Source organism: Arvicola amphibius, chromosome 14 (assembly GCF_903992535.2).
Source record: "Arvicola amphibius chromosome 14, mArvAmp1.2, whole genome shotgun sequence".
Lineage (NCBI taxonomy): Eukaryota > Metazoa > Chordata > Mammalia > Rodentia > Cricetidae > Arvicola > Arvicola amphibius.
Genome location: NC_052060.1, coordinates 935371 through 958874, shown reverse-complemented (window position 1 = coordinate 958874; position 23504 = coordinate 935371). Strand labels below are relative to the sequence as shown.

General features: G+C 48.4%; 1 protein-coding gene across 2 annotated transcripts; it reads right to left on the bottom strand.

The window, feature by feature from the left end:
* Positions 1–7238: 7238 nt before the first annotated feature.
* Crabp2 (cellular retinoic acid binding protein 2) lies at positions 7239–11860 on the bottom strand. Of its 2 annotated transcripts, XM_038311935.1 has the most exons (4): positions 11791–11860; positions 8049–8227; positions 7745–7861; positions 7239–7366 (listed from the first exon to the last, which is right to left on the bottom strand). In XM_038311935.1, exons 1-4 carry the CDS (start codon positions 11858–11860, stop codon positions 7316–7318), a joined length of 417 nt encoding a protein of 138 aa, XP_038167863.1. In that variant the 3' UTR covers positions 7239–7315. The 2 variants fall into 2 exon arrangements, with proteins under 2 accessions (XP_038167863.1, XP_038167864.1); XM_038311936.1 differs by lacking the exon at positions 7745–7861 and having other exon boundaries at positions 7316–7366.
* Positions 11861–23504: the final 11644 nt, after the last annotated feature.

Genomic DNA, 23504 nt, shown 5'->3' with positions numbered 1-23504 from the left:
TATAACCTGTGTGCTAGGTTCCTCTCAGTTGGCAGTTGAGTGAAGTAATTTTTTGAAGATGTTCACAGCAACCTTTCAGGAGGGCGTGGTCTATCATACCATATTGGGATAGAAGCAATCCACAGAGTCTCGTCCTCTGTGAAAACAAAAGAAGAAACTCTTTTCCAAAGCATCATGTTCTTAGATACAAATCCTGAAGTCATACCATTAAAATGTCCATTCTGGTCTAGACTGGCAGCCCATATAATGAAATGTCTCTCTGTATTTAGCTCCTTTACAGTCAAAAAAATCAAAGAAAACACAACAAAATACATAATCCAGACTCTCTGTGAATTTTCCATTTTTACGTGGCTTATTTTTACTCTATCACTTTACTTCTTTTAATCTATAACTATCTGTACTCTGTCTCTTTAAAGACTTTAACCTTTTTTTTTTAAGCATTAACTTTATTTTTTATATTTTCTTCTCTCTCTCTCAAGCCTACATACATTCATCCAACACTGTGACTCATTTAAAAGTCTTTTATGTCTGAATCTGTCCTATTGTGAATCTGTAATTTTTTTACTGTCGAGAAACTTGTTTGATTTGAGCCTTTACATTGCTAAGCGCTTAAGACTCTAAGCTGTGACATTCCTAGGTCAAAAAACAGGTACTGTGAGCTTGCCACGCCCAGTCCAACATAGCTGAGCCGCTTGTGACTCTGAATCGGTTGCAGCTCTGAGCTGCAGAGCTGCGGGCTGCTCCGGATGTTGGCTCCACCTCTCTCCAATTTCAAAATGGAGAATGTACCATTTTCTACTAGCTCTGGGGCCGCCAGGTAGGAGCCGCACTCAGCACTTTAACTCTGAGACTGAGCGTGCAGCACAAAAACTCTTTTAATCCAAGTTACAGCCAAATCAGATGCGCAGAGCACTGCGCAGACTGAAAACACCTCTCTCTCTATGGCGGCGGCAGGAATCCGCAAACGCTGTCCCGCTCGCCTAAGCCTGATTCCGCCATCTGCCCAGGTGCAGGCAGGGAGCAGTGAGCCATTGGCATGGTCTCAGAGAACTTTCTTTCCGATACCAAGCGGGCAAGGTTTTTAAGTGGATTTAGTGACCACGTTGGAGCGCCAATCTGTAGTGTGAAGCGGCGGGGCTGTGTTCCCGCCGCCCAGTTCCCAGCAACCAGCTAATCCGCCGCCGGCTAGCTTTACCCAAAATAATTACACGGAAACTTTATTCTTTTAAATACTGCCTGGCCCATTATCTGTAGCCTCTTATTAGTTAATTCTCACATCTTCCTTTAACCCATATTTAGTAATTTGGGTAGCACCACGAGTTGTGGCTTACCAGGAGAGATCTTAACCTGCGTCCATCTCGGAGAGGAGCAGCATGGAGACTCACCACGCGACTGCCTGAAGCGTCTCTCCAACTCTACTTCCTTGTTCCCACAATTCTGTTCTGTCTACTCCACCTACCTAACTCTCTGTCTCTTAAAGGGCCAAGGCAGTTTTCTTTATTAATTAACCAATGAAAGAAACATAGACAGATAACTCTCCTCCATCATATGTCCATCTTGGGCCGGAGCTTCATCGCGTCTGTCTCAGAGAGGAGAGGCATGGCATCTGACTAACTTCCCAGCATTCTGTTCTGTCTACTCCACCCACCTAAGGGCAGGCCTATCAAATGAGCCAGGCAGTTTCTTTATTAACCAATGAAATCAACTCAAACAGAAGACCCTCCCACATCACCACCCTACCACTTTTTTTTTTTTTTTTTTTTTTTTTTTTTTTTTTTTTTTTTTTTGGTTTTTCGAGACAGGGTTTCTCTTATAGCTTTGGAGCCTGTCCTGGAACTAGCTCTTGTAGACCAGGCTGGTCTCAAACTCACAGAGATCCACCTACCTCTGCCTCCCAAGTGCTGGGCTTAAAGGCGTGCGCCACAACTGCCCGGCAGCCTGCCACTCTTTATTTCTCATGACTCCCTGACTCTAGCTCCGCTTTCCTGCCTGCGGGCTTGTCTACCTTGGTCATCAATATCACATGTGATATTGGTGTCTGGTGTTGTATGGTGCTGGGGACCTAAGAGGCCCCCCAAGCCCTGTTCTGGATCTTCATCTGTGTCCACGATCTCCGAGTTTTGTCATTAATGGAGCCCTTCCTTAATTTCAAGCTCCTGTCTCTTGGAGGGCAGAAATAAGAAGGGTTTGGTTCCACTTCTCGCCTGACTGCCAGTGCCCGGCAGTACCCCTGCCATCTTCTTTCCCTTCCCTTGTCTCTGTCCATTCTCTTTCTGGCTTCCTGGATGCCATTTTGTTTGAGGCACTCTGCTATCTTGGTCCTCCTATGGTTAAAGTCTTGGAAATTTGGGGTTCAGAGAGAAAAGGCCCTACCAGAATCTCATCTCAGGGATGTGGTAGTGGAGGGCCCCTTTGAGGGCCTTGTTCCCAGCAGCTCTGTTGACTAAGGAAGACTTATTTAGGTAAGGTGGAGAAAAGAGGCTCTGCAGCTGCAGCAGGGCAGGAAGCTGGAGCCTCAGGGGGAACACCCTAACCAGGACTGTAACTTCCCTGTGTCCCTAGCTATGACAGAGCCCAGGGAAGGGGCCAGAGGGACAAACTGCATAGCTCTCAGTAAGTACATGACCCTGAGGAGCCTATAATCAGACTGAGGAGCTCAAATCCACTGAGCTCCAGACCCCGGAACCAATGACAGGCAGAGGAGAGGCCATGTTGAAGGCTGAGGACAGACAAGGTAGGAAGAAAGAAAGAAACTAAAGCTTGGAGCTGAGCTGTGAACTCCAGCAAGAAACCAGAGGGAGAAGGACCCTGTTTATTTATTTATTTATTTAGGTTGGTTGGTTGGTTGGTTGGTTGGTTGGTTTTTGAGACAGGGTTTCTCTGTACAGTCCTGGCTGTCTTGGAACTCACTCTGTAGACCAAGCTGGCCTCGAGCTCACAGAGATCCCCCTGCATCTACCTCCTGAGTGCTGGGAGAGAAAAACCCTTTTTGCAGCCAGTCCTCAACAGAATTTTTTTTTTCAATTTGGGAAAACACCAAAGGCAGGTGTCCCAAGGCCAACTCAGTAAACACACCTCTCCAGTTCATCCCGTCTGCAGAGAGGATCCACATTCTCTACCATACTTTCCTCTACCTTGGGCCCAAACATCGCACTAGGCTCCTGCCTGCCCTTCAATTACTCTTCCATTTCTCTAACCCAATTCCTCCTAGGAGCCAAATCAAACACCTAAAACCCCTTTCAAAGCCTGTACCTGGCCCCAAATCACCCTGACCTTCTAGGAAAGGAAGCAATGGAGATTAAAATGACAATACCAACTGAGAGGAAGGCTGTTGTACTACCCAGAGCCAAGCTAGGGAGACACACAGAGGGATTACAGGTGGATAAGATTACAAGCCTTCTTGAAGGAGCTGAATGCAGAAAGGGTAAGGGCCACTTAAAGGTCATCTAATACTGGTTTATATTTCCTTTTGGACATGAAGAGGTAGCTACGGTAATTATTGTTTTATTTTGTCTGATTTGTTTCTGGCTCTGGAATGCTGGTGATGGAAACCTAGGCTTTGTTTTTTTTAATATTTATTTATTTATTATGTATACAATATTCTGTCTGCGTGTATTCCTGCAGGCCAGAAGAGGGCACCAGGCCTAATTACAAATGGTTGTGAGCCACCATGTGGTTGCTGGGAATTGAACTCAGGACCTTTGGAAGAGCAGGCAATGCTCTTAACCACTGAGCCATCTCTCCAGCCCGAAACCTAGGCTTTGTACATGCTGAATATGTGCTCTGTTGCTGACCTGCATCCACCCAAACCCTTGCTAAAATAATAACTTTTGAAGATTTCCATAGAATTATGCAGAGTGAATCAGAGAAGTAGAAACCCCCTCTTTTGATGTTCTGAAAAATATGATATACTTCATTTCAGTGTTAGTGTATGGGTTGGCCAAAAGAGCAGTTTTTGGTGTATTTATTATTGTGTATAGTGTGAGCGAGGGTTTGAGCATCCCATGACACACATATGAAGGTCAGAGGACAACATTCAGAAGTTGATTCTTCCACTGTGGGTTCCAGGGACCAAACTCGGGTTGCCAAGTCTTCACAGCGATCGTTTTCACCTGTTGAGCTTTCTCATTAGCTATTTTTGTTTTGGAACGTTTTTGAGACAGAGTCATTCTGTGTAGCCCCGGCTGTTCTGGAATTCCCAATGTAGACTGCTGGCCTTGAACTCACAGAAGTCAACCTGTCCCTTCTTCCTAAGCATTGGGATTAAAGGTGTAGACCAACATGCCTGGCCTTTTTTTTCCCCCAGTGTTTTTGAGCCAAGTTTCCCTATGTAGAGCAGGATGGCCTCTGACTTGGAGTCATTGCTTCTGCCTTAGCTTCCCATATGCCAGGAACTCAGGTGTGCATTGTTAAGCTTAGCTGAACTCATCATTTTTGGTTTAGTTTTATTATGGCCGAGTTTCAAGTATCCTAAGCTGGCTTCAAACCCCTGATCTTCCTGCCGGCATCTCCAGCACCATCAGGCCCAGCTCTAAACCATCAATTTTTTTAAAACTTCCCATTGCTAAGTGCTTCATGAGATTTTTTTTATACATTTTATTGATATTTATTGAGCTTTACATTTTTCTCTGCTCCCCTCCCCCCTTCAACCCTCCCCCAAGGTCCCCATGCTCCCAGTTTACTCAGGAGATCTTGTCTTTTTCTACTTTCTACTTCCCATACAGATTAGATCTATGTAAGTCTCTCTTAGTGTCCTCATTGTTGTCTAGGTTCTCTGGTATTGTCGTTTGTAGGCTGGTTTTCTTTGCTTTATGTTTAAAAACCATCTATGAGTGAGTACATGTGATAATTGTCTTTCTGTGTCTGGGTTACCTCACTCAAAATAATGTTTTTTAGCTCCATCCATTTTCCTGTAAAATTCAAGCTGCCGTTATTTTTTTCTGCTGTGTAGTACTCCATTGTGTAAATGTACCACATTTTCCTTATTCATTCTCCAGTCGAAGGGCATTTAGGTTGTTTCCAGTTTCTGGCTATGACAAACAAAGCTGCTATGAACCTAGTTGAGCACATGTCCTTGTGGCACAATTGAGCATCCTTTGGATATATACCCAAAAGTGATATGGCTGGGTCTTGAGGAAGGTTGTTTCCTAATTTTCTGAGAAATTGCCATACTGATATCCAAAGGGGCTGTACCAGCTTGCATTCCCACCAGCAATGCAGAAGTGTTCCCTTTCCCCCACAACCTCTCTAGCATAAGTTGTCATCAGTGTTTTTGATTTTGGCCATTCTTACAGGTGTAAGATGGAATCTCAGAGTTGTTTTGATTTTCTTTAACTTTAGCACCTTGTGAGTGTTTATAAACACTGCTTTGTGAATTAAAAACTGTGGAATCATAGTGACCTTCTTCATTGAAAAAAAATGCCTTTCTACCCTTCGGGTTTCTGAGGAATGATCAGTGTTCCACCTGTTCCTTGGCCGTGTGTGATTCGGGTCCAGCTATGACCCACACTAGACCTGTGCCCTGTTGAGAGCGACTGCCCCAGGACAGTCCTGCAGTCTAATCAGAGCCTCAAGGCTTCCGATGTGAAGAGATGAACCCAGGTAGAGAATGTCTCTGTCGGTGTCCCAGGCTGTAACTTTGTAAGCTTGGCTGCATAGGGAGCTCATTTTGATGAGGACAGGTGCATGATGAGGTCAAGGTTGAATGTGGACAGTGCAAAAACTCAAGAGATGAGCAAGATGAGCAAGGGATAAGAGGCAGTGACAGTCTTTGAGACTTTGGACCCAGGAAGAATTTACTAGTACATAAGCCAGACATCATGCGAGTTTGTGGGGTTTGGTTTGGGTTTGTGGTGGTAGGGGTGGAACTCCAGGCCTAGCACATGCTAGCCAAGTGTTCTGCCACTAAACTACAGCACCAACCTCAAGTGTACTGGGGATAAAACTCAGGGCATACACACTATGCAAGCTATGTCCAGTCCTGAGTTGTTTTTGTTTTGGTGGCGGTGGTGATATATGTTTGTTTGTGTTTGAGCATGTGTGTCTGCACACGTGTGTATGAAAACAGACACATACCATGTCACAAGTGGAGGTCAGAAGATAACCTCAGGTGTCGGTTCTTGCCTTCCGCTTTGTTTGAAATAGGTTCTCTTGTTCATCACTCTGTCCACCAGTCTAGCCCATGAGCTTCCAGGGAAGCTTTTGTCTCTGCCTCCTACCTCCCTGAAGGAATGCTACTACATCTAGCTATACCATCCCCAGCTATGCCATGTGAGTTCTAAGGATCCAAACTTGAGTACCCATGCTTGCATAGCAAGCACTTACCCACTAAGCCATCTCCCCAGCTCTGTTATTGTTCTTTTGAGATGGGAGTCACACTGTATACTAGGCTGGCTTTGAACTCACTGACTGCTCCAGTCTCCCACATGCTGGGATTAAAAGTACAAGCCACCATGCTTTAAGATAGTTTTGTGTTCTAAAAACAAAAGAGGCCCACAGATGTTTGAGTAACTTGCTTATGACCACACTTTTGGAACACTTGAGTATGTACTCTGCAGGCTCAGGAACACCTAAGGAGATTGGGAGATGGGGAAGCCAGGAGCAGAAAGGGTATGTGGGATATCTGGAGGTGTAGAGGAAGGACACTGGCAGATACAGGGTGCTGACTGGCAGGAGAGCCCTCTCTGAGAGATGTAGGCAAGAGCAAGGTCAGCCTGGATGTTAATTGGCTCATCTGAAACCATGTGGGAAGCCGGTGCATGTTGCCACTATGAAAAACAGGTGGAGAGAGTGGGAGTCAGTGCCCTAGAAGTCTGATTAGGAAACCAGGGCTGGGGAAGAGAACAGAGGAGACAGGCAAGTGAGACACACTGCACATGGCTGACCTGCTGGGACAGCACCCTCTCCCTCTGCACTTCAGAAAGGGAAACAGGGCCCCTTGTTGCCACTGCCCAGGGAACCACCGGATTTTACTTTTTAAAACAGTTTAATAAAATCAACAAATAAATATTCTAAACCATACAGACTACAAGGATAAAGAGCAGAGGCCAGAGAGACGGTCTTCTCCAGGAAGGACCCTGGATGGAACTGAGCCTGCTGACCTGGGAAGGCCACAGGCGGTGGAAGGGGTTTCGAGCTTTTGTAGTCAACTCCGCTCTGGCACAGAGGAGGCAGAGGACAAAAGCCTGGAGGAAGGGAGGAAGAGTGACCTTCAGGAGTAAGGGGAGAGCTAGCTGGTAAGATAGACAAGGGAGGGAGCTTAGCGACCTGTGGAGGGAGGGGAAGAAGTTTCTGGCAGCTCTTGGACGATAGGCACTCACTCTCGGACATAGACCCTGGTGCACACAACGTCTTCTGCCGTCATGGTCTGGAAGGATAGAGGTAGTTAGCTGGTGAGGCACCTGGAGTCTTGGTTTTGTAAGGGAGGGTTGAGAAGTGGACAGCTTTACTTCCAAGCCCAAACAGGTAAGAGCAGATGCAAGAATGCTTGGGCATCATTGCTAGGGATCAAGCAGAAACCCACTTCCTCCTGAGTCTAGAAGCAGTCAGGATAGCCTGTTGGAAAACTGTGAACTCCCGTGGGCACACCTTTGTTGTACAAAAAGGGTTAGCATTTCCAAACAGCCCCATCAGGGGGCTGAGGAAAGTGACCATGGTCACTTTTGAACCAGCTGCAGTGTGGAGCCTGACAGAGAAGGCTGAAGGCAGCAGGGGTCTTCCAGGGGATGGGTGGGGTGGGGCTCACCAGGATCAGCTCTCCATCATTGGTCAGTTCTCTGGTCCAGGAGGTCTTGGGGCCCTCTCCCTTCAGAAGTCTCTGGTCACACACCATTTTGTTTTCACTCTCCCATTTTACCAAACTCTGGAAGGGATCAGAGGCCAAATGAGTTGAGCTCACAGTAAGTGCTAATGCAAATGAAAGGGAGACTAGAGACCCCTTTCCAGTACCCTACACTTCCTAGAGACTCTCTGAGGAGAGTCTAGGGAAACTGGACACTGAGAAGCATAAGTAGGTACTGGGATGGGGGGCAGGGCTCCCTCTTCCTCACCTTACAGGCTCTCCCATCCACAGTCTGCTCCTCGAATTCCTCCCCAATCTTGAAGTTAATCTCTGTGGTTCGTACAGTGGTGGAGGTTTTGATGTAGAAAGAGTCACCCTCCTGTTTGATTTCTACTGTTGGCTTGGATGCTGCAGCCACGGCAATCTTCCGCAGCATGACGTTCACCCCTGCAGGGAGAGAAGAGTGGCCCCGTCACACCCTGCCCGAGACAGTGAGCCCTGATGGTGTGGGGGAGGTAGGTGAGGGGGTTGGGGATGGTGATAGAGGTGGCAGTGGTGAGAGGCTAGAGGTTGAGGAGAGGGAGGAGAGGTAGAGAATACTACCTGGGCTATGGCCAGTAGTGGATGGGACTCACCAAGTCCCAGCATCCTTAGGGCAGCTTCCCCCATGGGCTTTCTGACAAGAATTCAACTTACCACACTCTGCCTTTCACCACCAGGCTCGAGAGACCGGCCAAGGTCGTCTGATCAGAGTTACTAAATGCCCTGTGCCCACTTGCAGGGTAAACTAGGCAAGCAAGGTTACTTTCCTCTCTGTCCCAGCTGTCCACCCTGTTTGGCATGAGGTTAGGTCCTCATTTGTACAGTCTCTACCCCTCCCAAAAATGAGGAACAGATTCTCAACTGAGAAAGATACTTCTCTCTGTAGAAAGTCAGAGGCTTGAGGAGTAAGTTCCAGAAGCTGAGATACTCCCCACTCCAAGCTGAGTGACTTTGAGCAGAGAGCTTAACTTTCTTCAGCTTCACACCCCTTAGCTATCAAATGGAGACAGCAGCTTCTTCAAAAGGTCCTATGGCTCCGTGTTTAAGAATTTAGGATTCACAAGGTCAGGTACACATTCATGTTTTCTGATAATATTATTGTATATAAAAGCAAATAAAATGAAAAAAATCAAGACAAAGGTGGTGATGACACACGTCTTTGATCCTGGCACTTGGAAGGCAGAGCAAGGCCTCAGTCTCTGAGACTGAGACCAGCCTGGTCTCCAGAGAAAGAAGACAGCCAAGGCTATACAGAGAAACCCTGTTCCAAAAGAAAGAAAGAAAGAAAGAAAAAAAGAAAGAAAGAAAGAAGCCAGAACATAGTGAAACCCATTATTTTGTGCAAGTAATATATGCAAACAAACAAAAAGTCGAAACTAGGCTTGGACAAGGGTCCCTGCGCCAGACAGCCTCTGGGGCTTCTGTGACATTTCCAGGTCTTCAAAGGAATACTCTGCTGTCTTGAGAAGAGGAAGGGGGAAGAAAAGGGTAGTGTCCCCTTCCTCACTCTGCGGTCTCAAGCCCCATGATCCTCTAGGCCTTCCCACTTGGCTTCTGTATATTCAGGGTCTCTGTGTTTTCTTTTCTTTTCTTTTTTTAAAAGATTTTATTTATTACATATACAATACAGTGTTCTGTCTCCATGTCAGAAGAGGGCACCATATGTCATTGTAGATGGTTGTGAGCCACCATGTGGTTGTTGGGAATTGAACTCAGGACCTCTGGAAGAGCAGTCAATGTCCTTAACCTCTGAGCCATCTCTCCAGCCCCTCTCTGTGTCTTCATATACTGTCCCTTCCTTGTCCCCAGTTATGAAGAGGCCTGTGTAGATGGAGAATACCCCTCTGCAGACACAACCAGAAGGTAGGGGCACCAACACAAGGCTCTACCCCAACCTCTCCAACTCTGTTGGTGAAGGAGAACCAGCCCTTCAAGGGTAGACCATTGCTATCACACACATACTCATGCATTCCATAGCTCTGCAATAGTTTCTTTTTTTAAAAAAAAGATTTATTTTATATACAACATTCCTTCAGAAGAGAGCACCAGATTTCATTACAGATGACTATGAGCCACCATGTGGTTGCTGGGAATTGAACTCAGGATCTCTGGAAGAGCAGTCAGTGCTCTTAACCTCTCAGCCATCTCTCCAGCCCCTCTGCAACAGTTTCTGAGCGGAAAGCTGACCCTGCACTCAGTCCCAAGGCCAATTCACAAGTCTTAACACAAGACCTGCTGTGTTGCCCTGACTACCATGGTGAACCAGGAGCCTCCTCCATAATATCCACTATTGAATAGAATTGCCAGGTGGTGGTGGCACACGTCTTTAATCCCAGCACTGGGAGGCAGAGGCAGTTGGATCTCTATGAGTTCCAGGCCAGCATGGTCTGAAGAGCAAGTTCCAGGACAGGCTCCATAGCTGCTGAGAAACCCTGTCTGGAAAAACCAAAGCGGGGAACAAAAGAGCAGAAACTGGGGAGTCTGCAGAGCCTGGGTTCAGAAGACACGGCCCTCCACCCAATCCTTGGTGCCTGCAGAGCTGGGGGCCTGGCTCAGATGACCTGGGCTGACACAGGACAGTTTGTATAACAGGTCTGTTTTCAATCTGCCCCCTAGCAAGTCGCGTGGCTCTAAGAGACCCTACAGGGAGGACAAACAATCTGAAGGCAGATAACAGGGTTGGGTCTTTCTCTCTGCTGGAACCTGGGGGTGATGCCAGGCTCCCACATCCACCAGGGAGGGGGTCCAGAATTCAAAGCAAATGGGGAGGAAATGGAAATAGATTTTCTGAAAAGAAAATTTCTGTCCTTTGATCTTTAATTCCAGCAAAGGAGGAGCAAGAAAAATGGGTATGACTCTAAGAAACATTGCGGTTAGCTGACACAAAGAGCTGACTAACAGTAAAGAAAGACGAGAACTGGGGCCCTGCTGCCCTCCCCTCCCCTCCCCTCCCTCGCGACATTCCTTTTAGCCCCAGACTTGCTCTTGTATAGTCCCTAACTCTTCAAAGGGTGTCGTGTCCTACCCCCCCCCCCCCCCCCCCGCTTCCCAGCCCAACCGGGATTCCTCTCCAGTCCAGAAATGGAAGGCTCTGGAGCTGTTTCCACTCCCTGGGGTGGCTAACTCCATCTCCCCTCAGAAGCCTCTCCTTTCCTTCACCTTCCAGGCCAGTCCCATCCTGGAGGGCAGCAGAAGTGGGCAGGTTAGGTCCGAAGGGCCGGTCTAGTGGAGTCTGTGTTCCCACCCTTGGCTAACAGCCCAGCTGCTCGGGGTACAGCTGGTCCCTGACTAAGAGGAACTTTCGGAAATGGGGATTGGTGTTTCACACGATGACATTTGTTGAAATCTAAGAAAGTGGTAATTGTCCAGAGCGATTTTAGGGCTTTGGAGCCGTTTGCTGTAGGAAAATATTTGTCTCACAGGTGGGGGTGGGGTCGGGAAAATAGTGGAAAGTGCAAGCAAGTGGGGGAGGGTCAGGGAGCTTGAGCGGTGGACCACCTGGTGGGCGGGGCCAAGTGTTGGGAGTCAGGGACCTGTCGCGGGGATTGGGTTACTGTTAGAGGACGTGGAAAGAGCTTGGAATGTCTCCTAGGGCTCCCTGCCTGTATACCGGATTCTCAGAGCTGGGCCAGGTGCCCTCCCTAGTCAGCAGGTCAAGGCGGCGAGACTAGCCATCGCCCCTCCCCAACACAATCTAATCTCGTGCTTCTGGTTTCTACTTGATTCACAGCCTCTGAGTCACTGTTGAAGCTGGCACTGGTGGGCGCCCAGCCTCAGAAAATAGGATTTCAGAGTCCCGGGCCTGATGCCCCAGACCCTGGGTATCCGACACGCCCCTTTTCTGGGACGCAGACTCCCAAGCACCCACCTCTGATTAGTCCTCCTTTTCTTTGAGGCCTTCACTTCCTCAGCTTCAAGGACTCCAACGCCCTTCTTGCCCCTTTCCCAGCGCTCGAAAACCTCCTTACCCAGAGCTTTGAGTAATTCCTCAAAGTTTTCCGATCGGATGATCTTCCAGTTGCCAGAAAAGTTAGGCATAGTGGCAGCAAGGTGGCTTTCTCTTTAGATCCTCAGCTGGAATACTGGACGCTGCGTTCTTTAGCCCAAAGATACTTCTCTGTCCCCTTTACAAAATTAATCCTCCCACTCGGGGTCCGAGCCGCGCGGAAGACAATCGCACAGCCGCTGGGCGCGGGCGCTCTAGGCTTTTATACCCAGCTGGTGCATAAGGCGGCCCCGCCCCCGTCCCGCCCTCCACCCCACCTGGGGGCCCTGCTCTGTGGCCACCTCATCCCCATCCATTCCCGAATCCGCCTGTTTCTAGAACTGTGGGTGGGTCTGTGGTTCTCTAAGGGCCAAGATACCCTTCTCCCTCATCAGTAGGCGGACGGGGAAGCGTCAGAAGACAAGCACAGGGTTTATGCTATGGCAAGAACAGGGAACGCCTCGCCTAGTCATGGATGCTCCGCTCTCACGGCCTGAAGGACAAACACGGGTCCCGTTTTGCCAGTTCCTATTAGCCCTCTACAAACTCGGTGCTCTGGACAGTTCGGCGCCAGACATCTGGAGACCCCACTTGAGCAGAAACTGGGGCCCAGCAACTGGCAGTCAAACTTGGACCCCACTGAAGCCTGAACTGGATCAGGCTTAGAATTCAGGCGTTCCTTTGGGTGACTGGGAGGTGCCGCTCTCTCCTCCACCCCGACTCAGCTCTGGGTTCGAGTAGTACCTGGTAACGCCTGAAGTGAGCACAAGGCAATTCATTCATTCCTCCTCAAGCACTGGGCGGACAACGAAGGGTTAAACTGGAGCCCCCGGGCGCGAGGCTAGGAGGGCAGAGGTCACAGCCAATCACTTGACACGACTTTTTATTAAGGAGCTTTCTCTATGGCTCCGCTCCCCCGGCCCCCTGGACCACGAGGAGGCGGAGGAGGACGCGGAGGCGCCTGTGCTCGGAGATGCCACTGGGGTTGGGGGAAGGCTGGCTGCGCAGGGAGGGGGTGGGTCTCGGTGTGCAACGTCCCCACACTGAACTGAAAGCGAGGCGGGCCTGGCCCCTCTGCGGGTGGTTATTAAGTGGGTGAAGCCCCAGTGGAAAGGCCTAGAGATCAGGAAGCAGAGACAGGCAGGGCCTGGAGGCATTCGGGAAGCTCTCGCCATTGCTTCAGAGTCAGTCCACTATTAGCCTCCCGGGATCCTTCCTACATGCACCCCCTGCCCCCAGGATCTTAAACAAGGTCCCTGCCTGGCCCCTCCTTGTCAGCGTGGCCAAGACTGGACCCGGTGAACCGGAGACTAGCAGACTTTCGAGGGAATCAAATTGAGCTTTGTACTGGGCCTGGAGGATTAACCTCAAAGCCAGGCCAGACGGTGTCAAGCCACTCAGGCCCACATCGAGACAATCCCCCAAATAATGGTGTTGAAAACTTGGGAGGACGAGGAAGAGAGGCTGCCTCTCAGAAGGGCTTCTGGACCGCCCCCGCCCCCGAAATTAACCACCACCCAGAAGGGAGTGGGACACTAGCCTGAGTCTCAGGCTACAGATTTTAAAAAAGGGAGAGCTCATTGGGGACGGAGGGGATGACATAGGGGGCATAGACTTCTGGAAGAAAGAGGACACCAGGTCGAGCAGTTTCACCGCAGACAGCTGCAGAGCTTGAGAGAAAGGGGGACATTCTGAGTGCAGGCAGGAGCGCGCGCACACACACACACACACACACACACACACACACACACACACACACTGTGCGCCCTGACCCCAGTGTCGCCTTGCTGTAGGCACAATGAAGGAATTTTAGGTTCTGACAGTGAACCCGACATTTCTCTAACCCGAGAAATGAGGAGAGAACAAGGCAGAAAACGGGAGCCTGCTGCCCTCCCCTCCAGTGTCCCTACCTCTTCTACCGGTCATTGTGTTCATCTCCAGACTCCTGGAGCCCATAGGCAGGAGAGCCCATTCTCCTATTTGGGTGGCATTCTCCCTCATGCAAAAGAAAAGGGCAGGGCAAGCCCTCACTCTTTCCAGGAGCCTTGAGAACCTTATGGCTGGCCACCAGGGTCAAGACACCTAGCTAACCTAGGAAAGAGGCCTGGGATAGTTCTGAGGATCACAGGCCAGATGAAGAAGTGCCACAGAAGCCAGAGCTTGGGAGTAGGAGCCCTGGGCCCACTCCCTATACTTCTCCCCCCCCCCCCCACTCCCTCCTCTAGCAACTGGCAAGGATTTCCAGAGACAGAAGTAAGACAAAGGGAAGTGGGACTGGGCGGGGAATTCTTTCCAGATGTGTTTGTGGTTTGGCAGCTTAGGGCCAGAGCTCCAAGCACCCCAACTTTGCTGAAGGAGAGTGAGGATGGGGACAATATGCCGACTAAGTAGGGCTGGGGGTTTCAGTCTCCAACAGCCCTTTTATTCCAGGGGAATAGCTGGGGTGCTTAAGAGAGCAGCCGGGGAATGAAGGGGTCTGGAAGGCACTAGGAGGAGGGCTGGCAGAGATGGATGGGGGATTTAACCGACAAGGGGCAGGGGCTAGGGCTCCAGAGCAGTTGGATGGGAGGAGCTGCAGCCAATAAGAGTTCCATGCCCCACTACTGGCTTTAATTTCCCACTGGGATCAATAAGGAAAGGAATTTCCCAGTGCCTCTGGCTTTTCAATTATAACCAAATCTGCTGTGGCTCTGCCCCAGGTGACCCCATTCTCATGATTACACCCCTCTTGGGGCTCCCTCTCCCTCCAGGAGTTTGGAGATACACTAGGAAAGCAGGAGCAAGCTGAGGGTGAAGTGGGGGAAGAAACAGGCAAGTTCGGAGAGTGAAGGAATATTCTGTTGCTTTGTTCCATTGTGTGGCTAGGAGGAAGGAGCGGAGAAGGGCTGAGATGGCAGCAGGGACAAGTACAGGTCCGGTAGACTGTGCTGGGGACTGCAGTGTGGGGCTTGGAACAGGAGACACCTCTGCCTGCTGCATCTCTTCCCACGAGGCCATGGCTGACTGGGAATAGGTGGGGCAGGAAAGTCACGAAATCCCTACACTCGCCCCAACCAGGACCACAGAGATTCTCTGCAGGGTTAGTGCTGGTGGATGACTTCACTCAGAGCCGCTACAAACGAAAGTCAGCCGGGCTGGGCTGGGCACCGCACTTGTACAGCGGTGGTGGTGGGGTTCTGTGCCAGAAGAGAGGTTGTGACTCCTGAGCCCTTGCACCCTCAGGACTCCACTGCACAGAGAACTTAGATCCAGCATCCTCCTTTCCATTAGAGTCCTCCATGCAAAAGGGACTCTTGTGCCTGCTGTCTCCTGGCTTAGAGACCAAGCCTTTGTCATTGTAGCAGAATGGAGAGCAATACTGCCCCAAAGCTGAAAGATAGGGTCAGGAACCTAGGAAGGAAGTAATTCACCTCCCAGAAACATTTGGGTGCAGGAGGGAACTCCCTGAGAGCTAGGAAAGGACGACAGAGGACCCTGAGAAAACTGAGGTTAAGGGAAGGTCCCGCCCAAAGGCAGAGGATGCAATGACTTGTGGGGCCAGCCTGGGGTCTGGCAAAGGGAGGAAAATAGGGCCAGGAGGACAACACAGGAGCCTGAGAGGAAACAACAGGAAGGGCTCGGGCAGAAGGAGGGGCTACCCTAAGCCAGAAGAGGGTCTGTGCAGCACCCAGGCGGGGCCTCTATTGTTCTTGGCTCTGCCATGCTTTTCCCAGTTCCAGCTGCCAACGCTCTCCGCAGGGCTGGGCTGGGTTGGGCTGGCTGAGCCAGGAAGACAAGAGGGTGGGGTAGGGATGCACTGGCTGAGGACATGTCCAGACTGAGTCTCAGTCCCCTGCATGGAGACTGACCTGCAGTTACACTTGGGTTGGCCCTGAGGGCTGGTTCCTAGTACGGTATCCGCCTGCACTAACACTGTCCTGCACCCAGTCCTAGCAGCCAGGGTAGGAGGATGGGGCTATAGCCATGAGCAAGTCAAACAGGTAGGGTGGTTGGGTTTTATGGCATTTGGGGGAAGTGGCCTGTTCTGAAAAGGACACACAACTCTGGACAGGTCAGCCTCCTCCAACTCTGCCACTTTGCCCAAGAGAACCCCAATCCTGTCACTTCCTGGTGCTGCAGCACCTGCCCTCTGGAAGTAGGAAACAGAAAAAGAGCTGGGACCCGGGACCCTCCTCTGATTTCCTGTACTCTGAAATTATCTGGTTCCTGGAGGCTCCTCCTCCCACCCTTGAAATCTTGGACAAGCAGAGATTAGCAGGGTTACCAGACTTTAGTCTGGGCATGGAGATGGCTAAGAGCACCTAGATTTGATTCCTAGCACCCACATGGTGGCTCAAACTGTTCTAACTCTAGGTCTAGTGGATCTGATAATCCTCTTCTGACCTTCCTGGGTACCAGGCATGCACAATATACATGCAGCCAAGCACATACACATAAATTAAGTAATAATAAAGGTTCAGATTTAAAAAATAGTATTCAGAGTCTGGTTCCTTAGCCAGGCCAGAGCCTTGCTCTTCACCTGACCTGCACTCCTATCCCTTCTGAGAGCAAAGTCAGAGAGCTGGTAAGTAGGCAGGGGTGGCGAGGAGGCTCCATACTGACCTAGATCTAATAGTTTATTCTGGTCAGCCTGAACAAGATGGGGAAAAGATGTTTGAAGTGGCAAGTTCTGATTTTCCTCTCTGTTGGTACCAGTTTTGGAAATGCCAGCTGTCAAAGAAAAACTAAACTGCGCCAGAACCAGCCCTACCTCATCTGGTCTGTCAGGACCCGGGGTGCCTCACTCCCAGAGGGCATTGGCCTGAGGCCTGTGAACTTGTTAGCCTAGCAGAGCAGTATGCTGTCCAAATGATGTCCTGGCTGCCACTCCCCTACTGACCTGGGCCAAACCATCTAAGCGGGAGCTCTGGAACTTGGGGATTGGCAAGAACATGTCCCTGGGGAATCAAAGAGGCCAGTATTTTCTGGATTTCATAGTTGCTAGCTGTTATGGTTTAAGTAAAATGCTGCAGGTACCCGAAAGGGCGGCAGGCTGCCGGTCCGGAGAGCCGCCAGTCCCAGACAGGGATAGCGCATTTCTCCAAATGGCTGCAGTGGTCCACGAGAGGGAGGGAGTCCCAAGCAGCGAGCCGCATGGTGGGTGAGAGACCTCATTGGGGCAGCCAGTCCCAGGAGGAGAGACAGATGGGCCACGCAACGAGACCATACCGCAGGTCTCCGAAGGGCAGAAGAACAGAAAGAGAGAGAGAGGCAGAGAGACAGAAGCGGGTGTTATGATCTGTCCTCTCCCCTGCCTGCTGCTTGCCCTTGCTCGGGGACCTGCGGCATGGTCTCATGGCCCGTGGCCTGCTGCAGTCACTCGGGCAACTGCACCAGTCCCTGCTCTTGGAACTCACTGCCCACTGCCGCCGCTTTACATGCAGCGTTTCTGCTGCTGCAGCCGCCGTGGATCCACAGCATTTTTAATCAGTCCATTTCAAAGCCTGTAAAGCATTTTCTTAACTAATGATTGACAGTGGAAGGCCCAGCCCATTGTTAGTGGGGCCAGGCCTGGGCTGGTTGCCCTGGGTTCTATAAAAAAGCAGACTGTGGTCAGGTAGTGGTAGGACATGCACTTGATCTAAGCAATTGGGAGGCAGAGGCAGGAGGATTTCCAAGTTCTAGGCCAGCTTAGCTTACAGAGTGAGTTCAGGACAGTCAGGGCTATACAGAGAAATCCTGTCTCAAAAAACAAAACAAGCAGGCTGAGCAAGTCATGGAGAGGAAGTCAGGAAGCAGCACTCCTCCATGGCTTCTGTATCAGCTCTTGCTTACAGGTTCTTGTCCTAACTTCCTTCAGTGGTGGACTATGGATATAGAAATATAATGCAAATAAGCTGGGTGGTGGTGGCGCTGCCTTTAATCCTGGCACTCAGGAGGCAGAGACAGGGAGATCTTTGTGAGTTCAAGGCCAGCCTGGTTTACAGAGTGAGTTCTTGGACAAGCTCCTTGTGGAGGCCGGGAAATGTGAGCCTGTTTCCACACTAACCAAAGGTCAGAGAGCTTGGAACTTTCTAGTTCCTTTAAGGTTAGTGTGCTTTTACCTCTAAACAAAGGTCCCACCTAATGTTGAGCAGAGTTCTGCTCTCAAGGTTATTGTCAACAGGTGGGGCTAATTGCCAGATCTTACGCTCCAGGAATAGAGTAGATCTGTTCCTACCTCAAACAAAAGTCTAAGGATCCAACTAAGTTCCAGTTCCCTTTATGGAGATAACCTTGCCTTCCATGCAGGGAGTGGTTTGCCTACAGAATGTTTTGGTCTAGGGTGTGAGTGTGACTTGTTTTGTTCTAGCAACAGAATGTTTAACTGTGAATGTAACCCGTGATCTTAAATTTGTATGTTTATTTCCTTGTATCACATTAATGCAGTTTTTTGCCTTACCTTTTGGGGTCAGAGGTATTTTAAGAAGTGGGAAATTAAACACAGGCAAATTTTCAGTACTCACAGAACTCCCTCCCGATACTATCCTATGTATTTCTCCATTTTATTATTTTCATTCGTGTCTTCATATCTTTACTATATTTCTAAATCCCTATGCCCTTACCCTGGGGAAAGGTATTTTTGTTGTGGCTGGTCCCCAACAGCTCCAAAGCTACAGAGAAACCCTGCGGGGTGTGTGTGTGTGAAAGTCAAATAAACCCTTTCCTCCCCAATTTGCTTTTGGCCGTGGTGTTTTATCTTAGCAGTAATAACTCAAACTGAGACAGCAACGAGCAGGATTCTGTTGTGGAAAATTTAACTAGGCAAAGATGTGTTGCATTTGAGTTAGTAAAATTAAACTGAGCTCAGAGATGCGGGTCAGCAACTAGTTGACAGTCAATAGCAGGGAGGAGCTTAGGTGGATTTTTTCGTCGGGCAGTGTGGAAGGAGAGAGGCTTCTAAAGACACCAGTAAAGAAAATGTTAGCCAGTTGCTACTTTAACTCTTCTTCTTTTTTGTTTTTTTTTTTTTGTTGTTGTTGTTGTTGTTTTTCGAGACAGGATTTCTTTGTAGACCAGGCTGGCCTCGAACTCACAGAGATCCGCCTGTCTCTGCCTCCTGAGTGCTGGTATTAAAGGCGTGCGCCACCACCGCCCAGCTACTTTTAACTCTTTGAGCCAGCAAGTTTTCACCCTAGACTTTGAGTCTTGAGTTTTGTTAGAACAATAGAGATTTCGTTAAAGCTACAGAGCCAGTCTGGGGAACAGAAAACCCCAGGCTATGATGGCCTTAGAGCCAGTCCACTAGCATTTTATTTATTTATTTATTTATTTATTTATTTATTTATTTTTTGGTTTTTCGAGACAGGGTTTCTCTGTGGCTTTGGAGCCTGTCCTGGAACTAGCTCTTGTAGACCAGGCTGGTCTCGAACTCACAGAGATCCGCCTGCCTCTGCCTCCTGAGTGCTGGGATTAAAGGCGTGTGCCACCACCGCCCGGCTCCACTAGCATTTTAAAGTGTGGCCACTGAGACAAAGGTAGAACAGCACAGCCACACAAACTGTCTGCAGCATCCACAGCAGGCGGCTGCCACTTGCCAGGACTCCTGAGAAGTCAGCAGATTTGGTGAGATACCTGGGAAATCCTTTAGGAGATCTTTCCCACGTTAAGAATGGCGACCATCACAATGCAAGGTGACAGTACCCTGTGTAAGTGCTACCATGGGTGTTTGATGGAAGATGTAAAATTGAGGATAAATGACCTGGCTTGGGTTGACCTAATATTGACTGGAATTACTATCAGTTTGGTCATTAATATTTTCTTCTTAAAAAAGTGGTTTGATGACTGTCAATATAATTTGATTGATAACAAGCCTTATAAAGACCTACTAATGAAAAAAACAAAAATATTCACACAGACAGGAATTTAGAGTAGAACATACCACAATATTGCATTATGAAATTGAAGAGGAGTGGCCTAAGGGTATTAGAATACCAACCTGAATATAACTGGATATATTGTACAAGAACCACCACCAGATGATAGGAACCCTTAAGGCTATGTAGAAGTTAATTGGAATCCTGTAGAAATGCTAGATTTGAGAAGATTTAAGGAAGGAGTCATTTCATATAATATGCAAAATGGAATTCAGAAAATGTATTGCATGGGGAAGAGATGGTTTTTGTTTGCATAGGAAATGAAAGGCCGTGGAGTCCTTCAAGATTAACAGATATTAGTTTGATCGGAGAGACCTCCTGAAAGTCTTGGCTGCAGACATAAGAAATACAGCAAGAACTACAAGACAGGTGACATACATACTGTTCCCTCTGCATGGGAACGACTCTGAGACTGACAATGGTACAACTAGTTTTCCCAGGACTTGACCATTGTCTCAATTTTCTCAGGGTCTCCTGAGATGGTATAGCCCTCAGACAACAAAAAGCAGTCTAGAGAACACAAGGCCCACATTCCCAAGACATGGGGTGGGTGGTTTTTCATCATTCAATGGGTTATAGATATTTATCATCATTTAGGGAGATATAGGAATATAAGATAAAAAGACAATTATTAACATCAAATATATTGGTATGTATATATATATATATATATATATATATAGTTCTTTTTGTTACATTGTATATATGTTTCTTTTGTGGTATTGTGCTTTTGAAGCTCACTTAAAAATGGAATGTACAATTGAATGTAGGTTAGTAGTTAGTCATCTATAATAATCAAGCTTGTAGTCATGTTAGGTATGTTTTCAAGGTTAAATAGATATATTTTAAATCGATCTTTAAACACTTCAGAGACCTAAAGAATATGGCCTTTTAGATGTTTAATAATGTAAGGCTTTTCGTAACAGTGAGACATGTCTGCTCCTGGCACCAACTTATTTCATAAAAGGATGATGGATGGAGATCAAAGAACCTCGATAGGGAGCTTGCTTGCATTGTGGCAAAGCTAGCCATTTGAGCAAGAAGCTGCTCGTCTTTACTACTGACAATACGCTGTACAAACTGGACATGTAGGACACAGAGGAAAAAGACCGCTGAACTTTGCCAAGACAAGATGGGATAGTCCTTCAAAATTCCTGCTTCATAAAAAAGTCTGACAGATATTCTAGGCCTGTAGGCCAAAGGTGGATGCCCCAATGTTGCAGAGGAATCTTGGGTAACTATCCAGGCAGCTAGATGTCTTTGCCATTTCTATAGTTTTGGAAGTTGCTTGCTCTGCACTTCCTGTTTACTTGGGTAATATTATTTCTGACTCTGGTCTGATGGAGTTGAAGACTAGATAGTTATAGTTAACAGTTTTCTTTAGTTAATATAGAAAGTAAAGGCCTACCTTTAGTAGCAGCAACTGAACCACTGTCTGAGGGAACAGTACTCCTCAGGCTATGGCCTGAGCACCTTGCTGCTGGCAGTTTAAGCACATTCACTGTGAGGTTGACAGCAGGGTTCCACATGGTGTAAGAGTAAATTATGCTTTTGGGGAATTAGAAACTCTGGCCCAGGTGCACTGTGCTGCTTGCTACTCAGAAGGGTTGGGTCCTATTCTGAGAGCTCTTACTCTAGGGTGACAGTGCACAGTCTTCCAGAAAATGTCATGGATCTGTCTACCCTAAAGTATAGTCAGACTTTGTTGGTTCCCCAATAATGACAGAAACTTTTACTAATTATGAAAGCTCAACTGATAGCTTACACTTGTTTCTAACAAGTTTTTTTGTTTTGTTTTCTGAGACAGGGTTTCTCTGTGTAGCTTTGGTGCCTGTCCTGGAACTAGCTCTTGTAGACCAGGCTGACCTTGAACTCACGGTGATCCACCTGCCTCTGCCTCCCAAATACTAGGTTTCCTCATCCCAACATTGCCCGTGCTTCTTTCTCTGTGTCTTCAGTGTCTCCCTTTCTTCTCAGCATCCTCCATGCCCAGGAATCCTGCCTAGCTTTTTATTAAACCAGAGTGACTTATCTTCACAGTATAGAAAAAGATTATTCCACAACACTACAGCATCATTCTGGTGTGCTGAAGGATTATGTGGGGCCCAGACACTGAACTTCTATGCAGTTCTTGTGTATGTGCATGCACATGTTCATGGTGTATATGCCTGTCCATGTTTGGGGGCCACAGGTCAATCACGGGTATTTCTGTTTTTGAGACAAGGATCTGTTTCTACATAACCCTGTCCTGAACTGTGTAGATCAGACTGGCCTCGAACTCAGAGATCTGCCTGCTCTGCTTCCTGAGTCTAGGATTACCGGCATGTGCTACCACACCCAGCTTTACCTTATTTTTGAGACAGGATCTCATACTGAAACTGGCTCTCACTGATTCAGCTAGGCAGGCTGACTGTACAGTGAGCTCCAAGAAACCTGTCTCTGCCAACATTGACTACAGGCATATGCTGCCACACCTATCTTTTACATTGCTGCCAGAGATCCTAATGCTTGTATGGCGTGTGTCTCGCCAATGTGCTATGTACCCTCTCTGGAAATCCTTGGCATTCTGTGCACCTTCTCAAAAGGGCATGGGATGACAATGTCCCTAACCAGCCCAATGGCTTGGCCCTGTTGCTGTCACTTACTGTAGTACTCTCTTCAGGTCCTCACCTCTTGGCCTCTCCACAATCTGGCTTCCATGCAGCAGCCAGCTTGGTCTTCCAGAAACCCAGATCTGTTCACATTACTAACCAGCATGGTACATTGAGGAATCCTGGCTCTTCTCAGCCAAAGACAAAACCATTTCCAGTGTCTAACACACTGCCTGGTACAGAACAGACCCCAGCCAAGGATGTCCTGTCAGATACCACTCAGATGCTAACACAAGGGCAGGGCCTTCAGGCCTACTCAGCAAATCTGGAGCCAATGCTACCATCCTCTAACATTCGGCCTGGGGAAATTTCTTACCTTTTTGGTTAACCTCAGCCTCAACTGCTGAGACTGCTGCAATGGCGGAGCAGTTAACCCTGGCCGCTCCTGCAGAGAACTAGGGTTTGAGTCACAGCACCCACATGACAACTCACAACTATCTGTAAACCTGGTTCCAGGGGAGCTGATACACTCTAATGGCCTCCCGCACCGTCAGCCACCCCATATTTTCTTTTATAGTTTATGAGCTCACCAGACACATAAGCAGTGCACAAACATACATGTAGGCAAAACACCCATAAACTTAAAAACAAACAAAAACCCCACCCAGCTTCCTGTGACATGGTGTACCTCAAAGGCTCAGTATAGTGCAGGTGCGGTGTGGTTTTACCGTAACTACAAATACCACCCCTTAAAAGTCAAGAGTAGAACTCAGGCTGTGGGACAAAAACCATTAAAGCACCAAGAATCAAAGTAACTTCACTGCCACAAATAAATAGCAAAATGAAACCATGAAGATACGAAGCAATGTCGGGCGGTGATGGTGCACGCCTTTAATCCCAGCACTCGGGAGGCAGAGGCAGGCGGATCTCTGAGTTTGAGGTTACCCTGGTCTACAAGAGCTAGTTCCAGGACAGGCTTCAAAGCTAGAGAAACCCTATCTCAAAAAACCAAAAGATATGGAGAGATGGCTCTGAAGATTAGGGACAGTAAGGCTGGACAGACCAAGACTCACCTTTTAGAGATGAGGGTTGTGTACGACTAAGGACGAGCTGGCAGCAGCTGCCTGGCTGGCATCACCAAGCACCCTTCCTCCCCCACTGTCCTCCTTTATGCCCCCAGATTCATTCCACCTCACTCCTCTGGTCACACA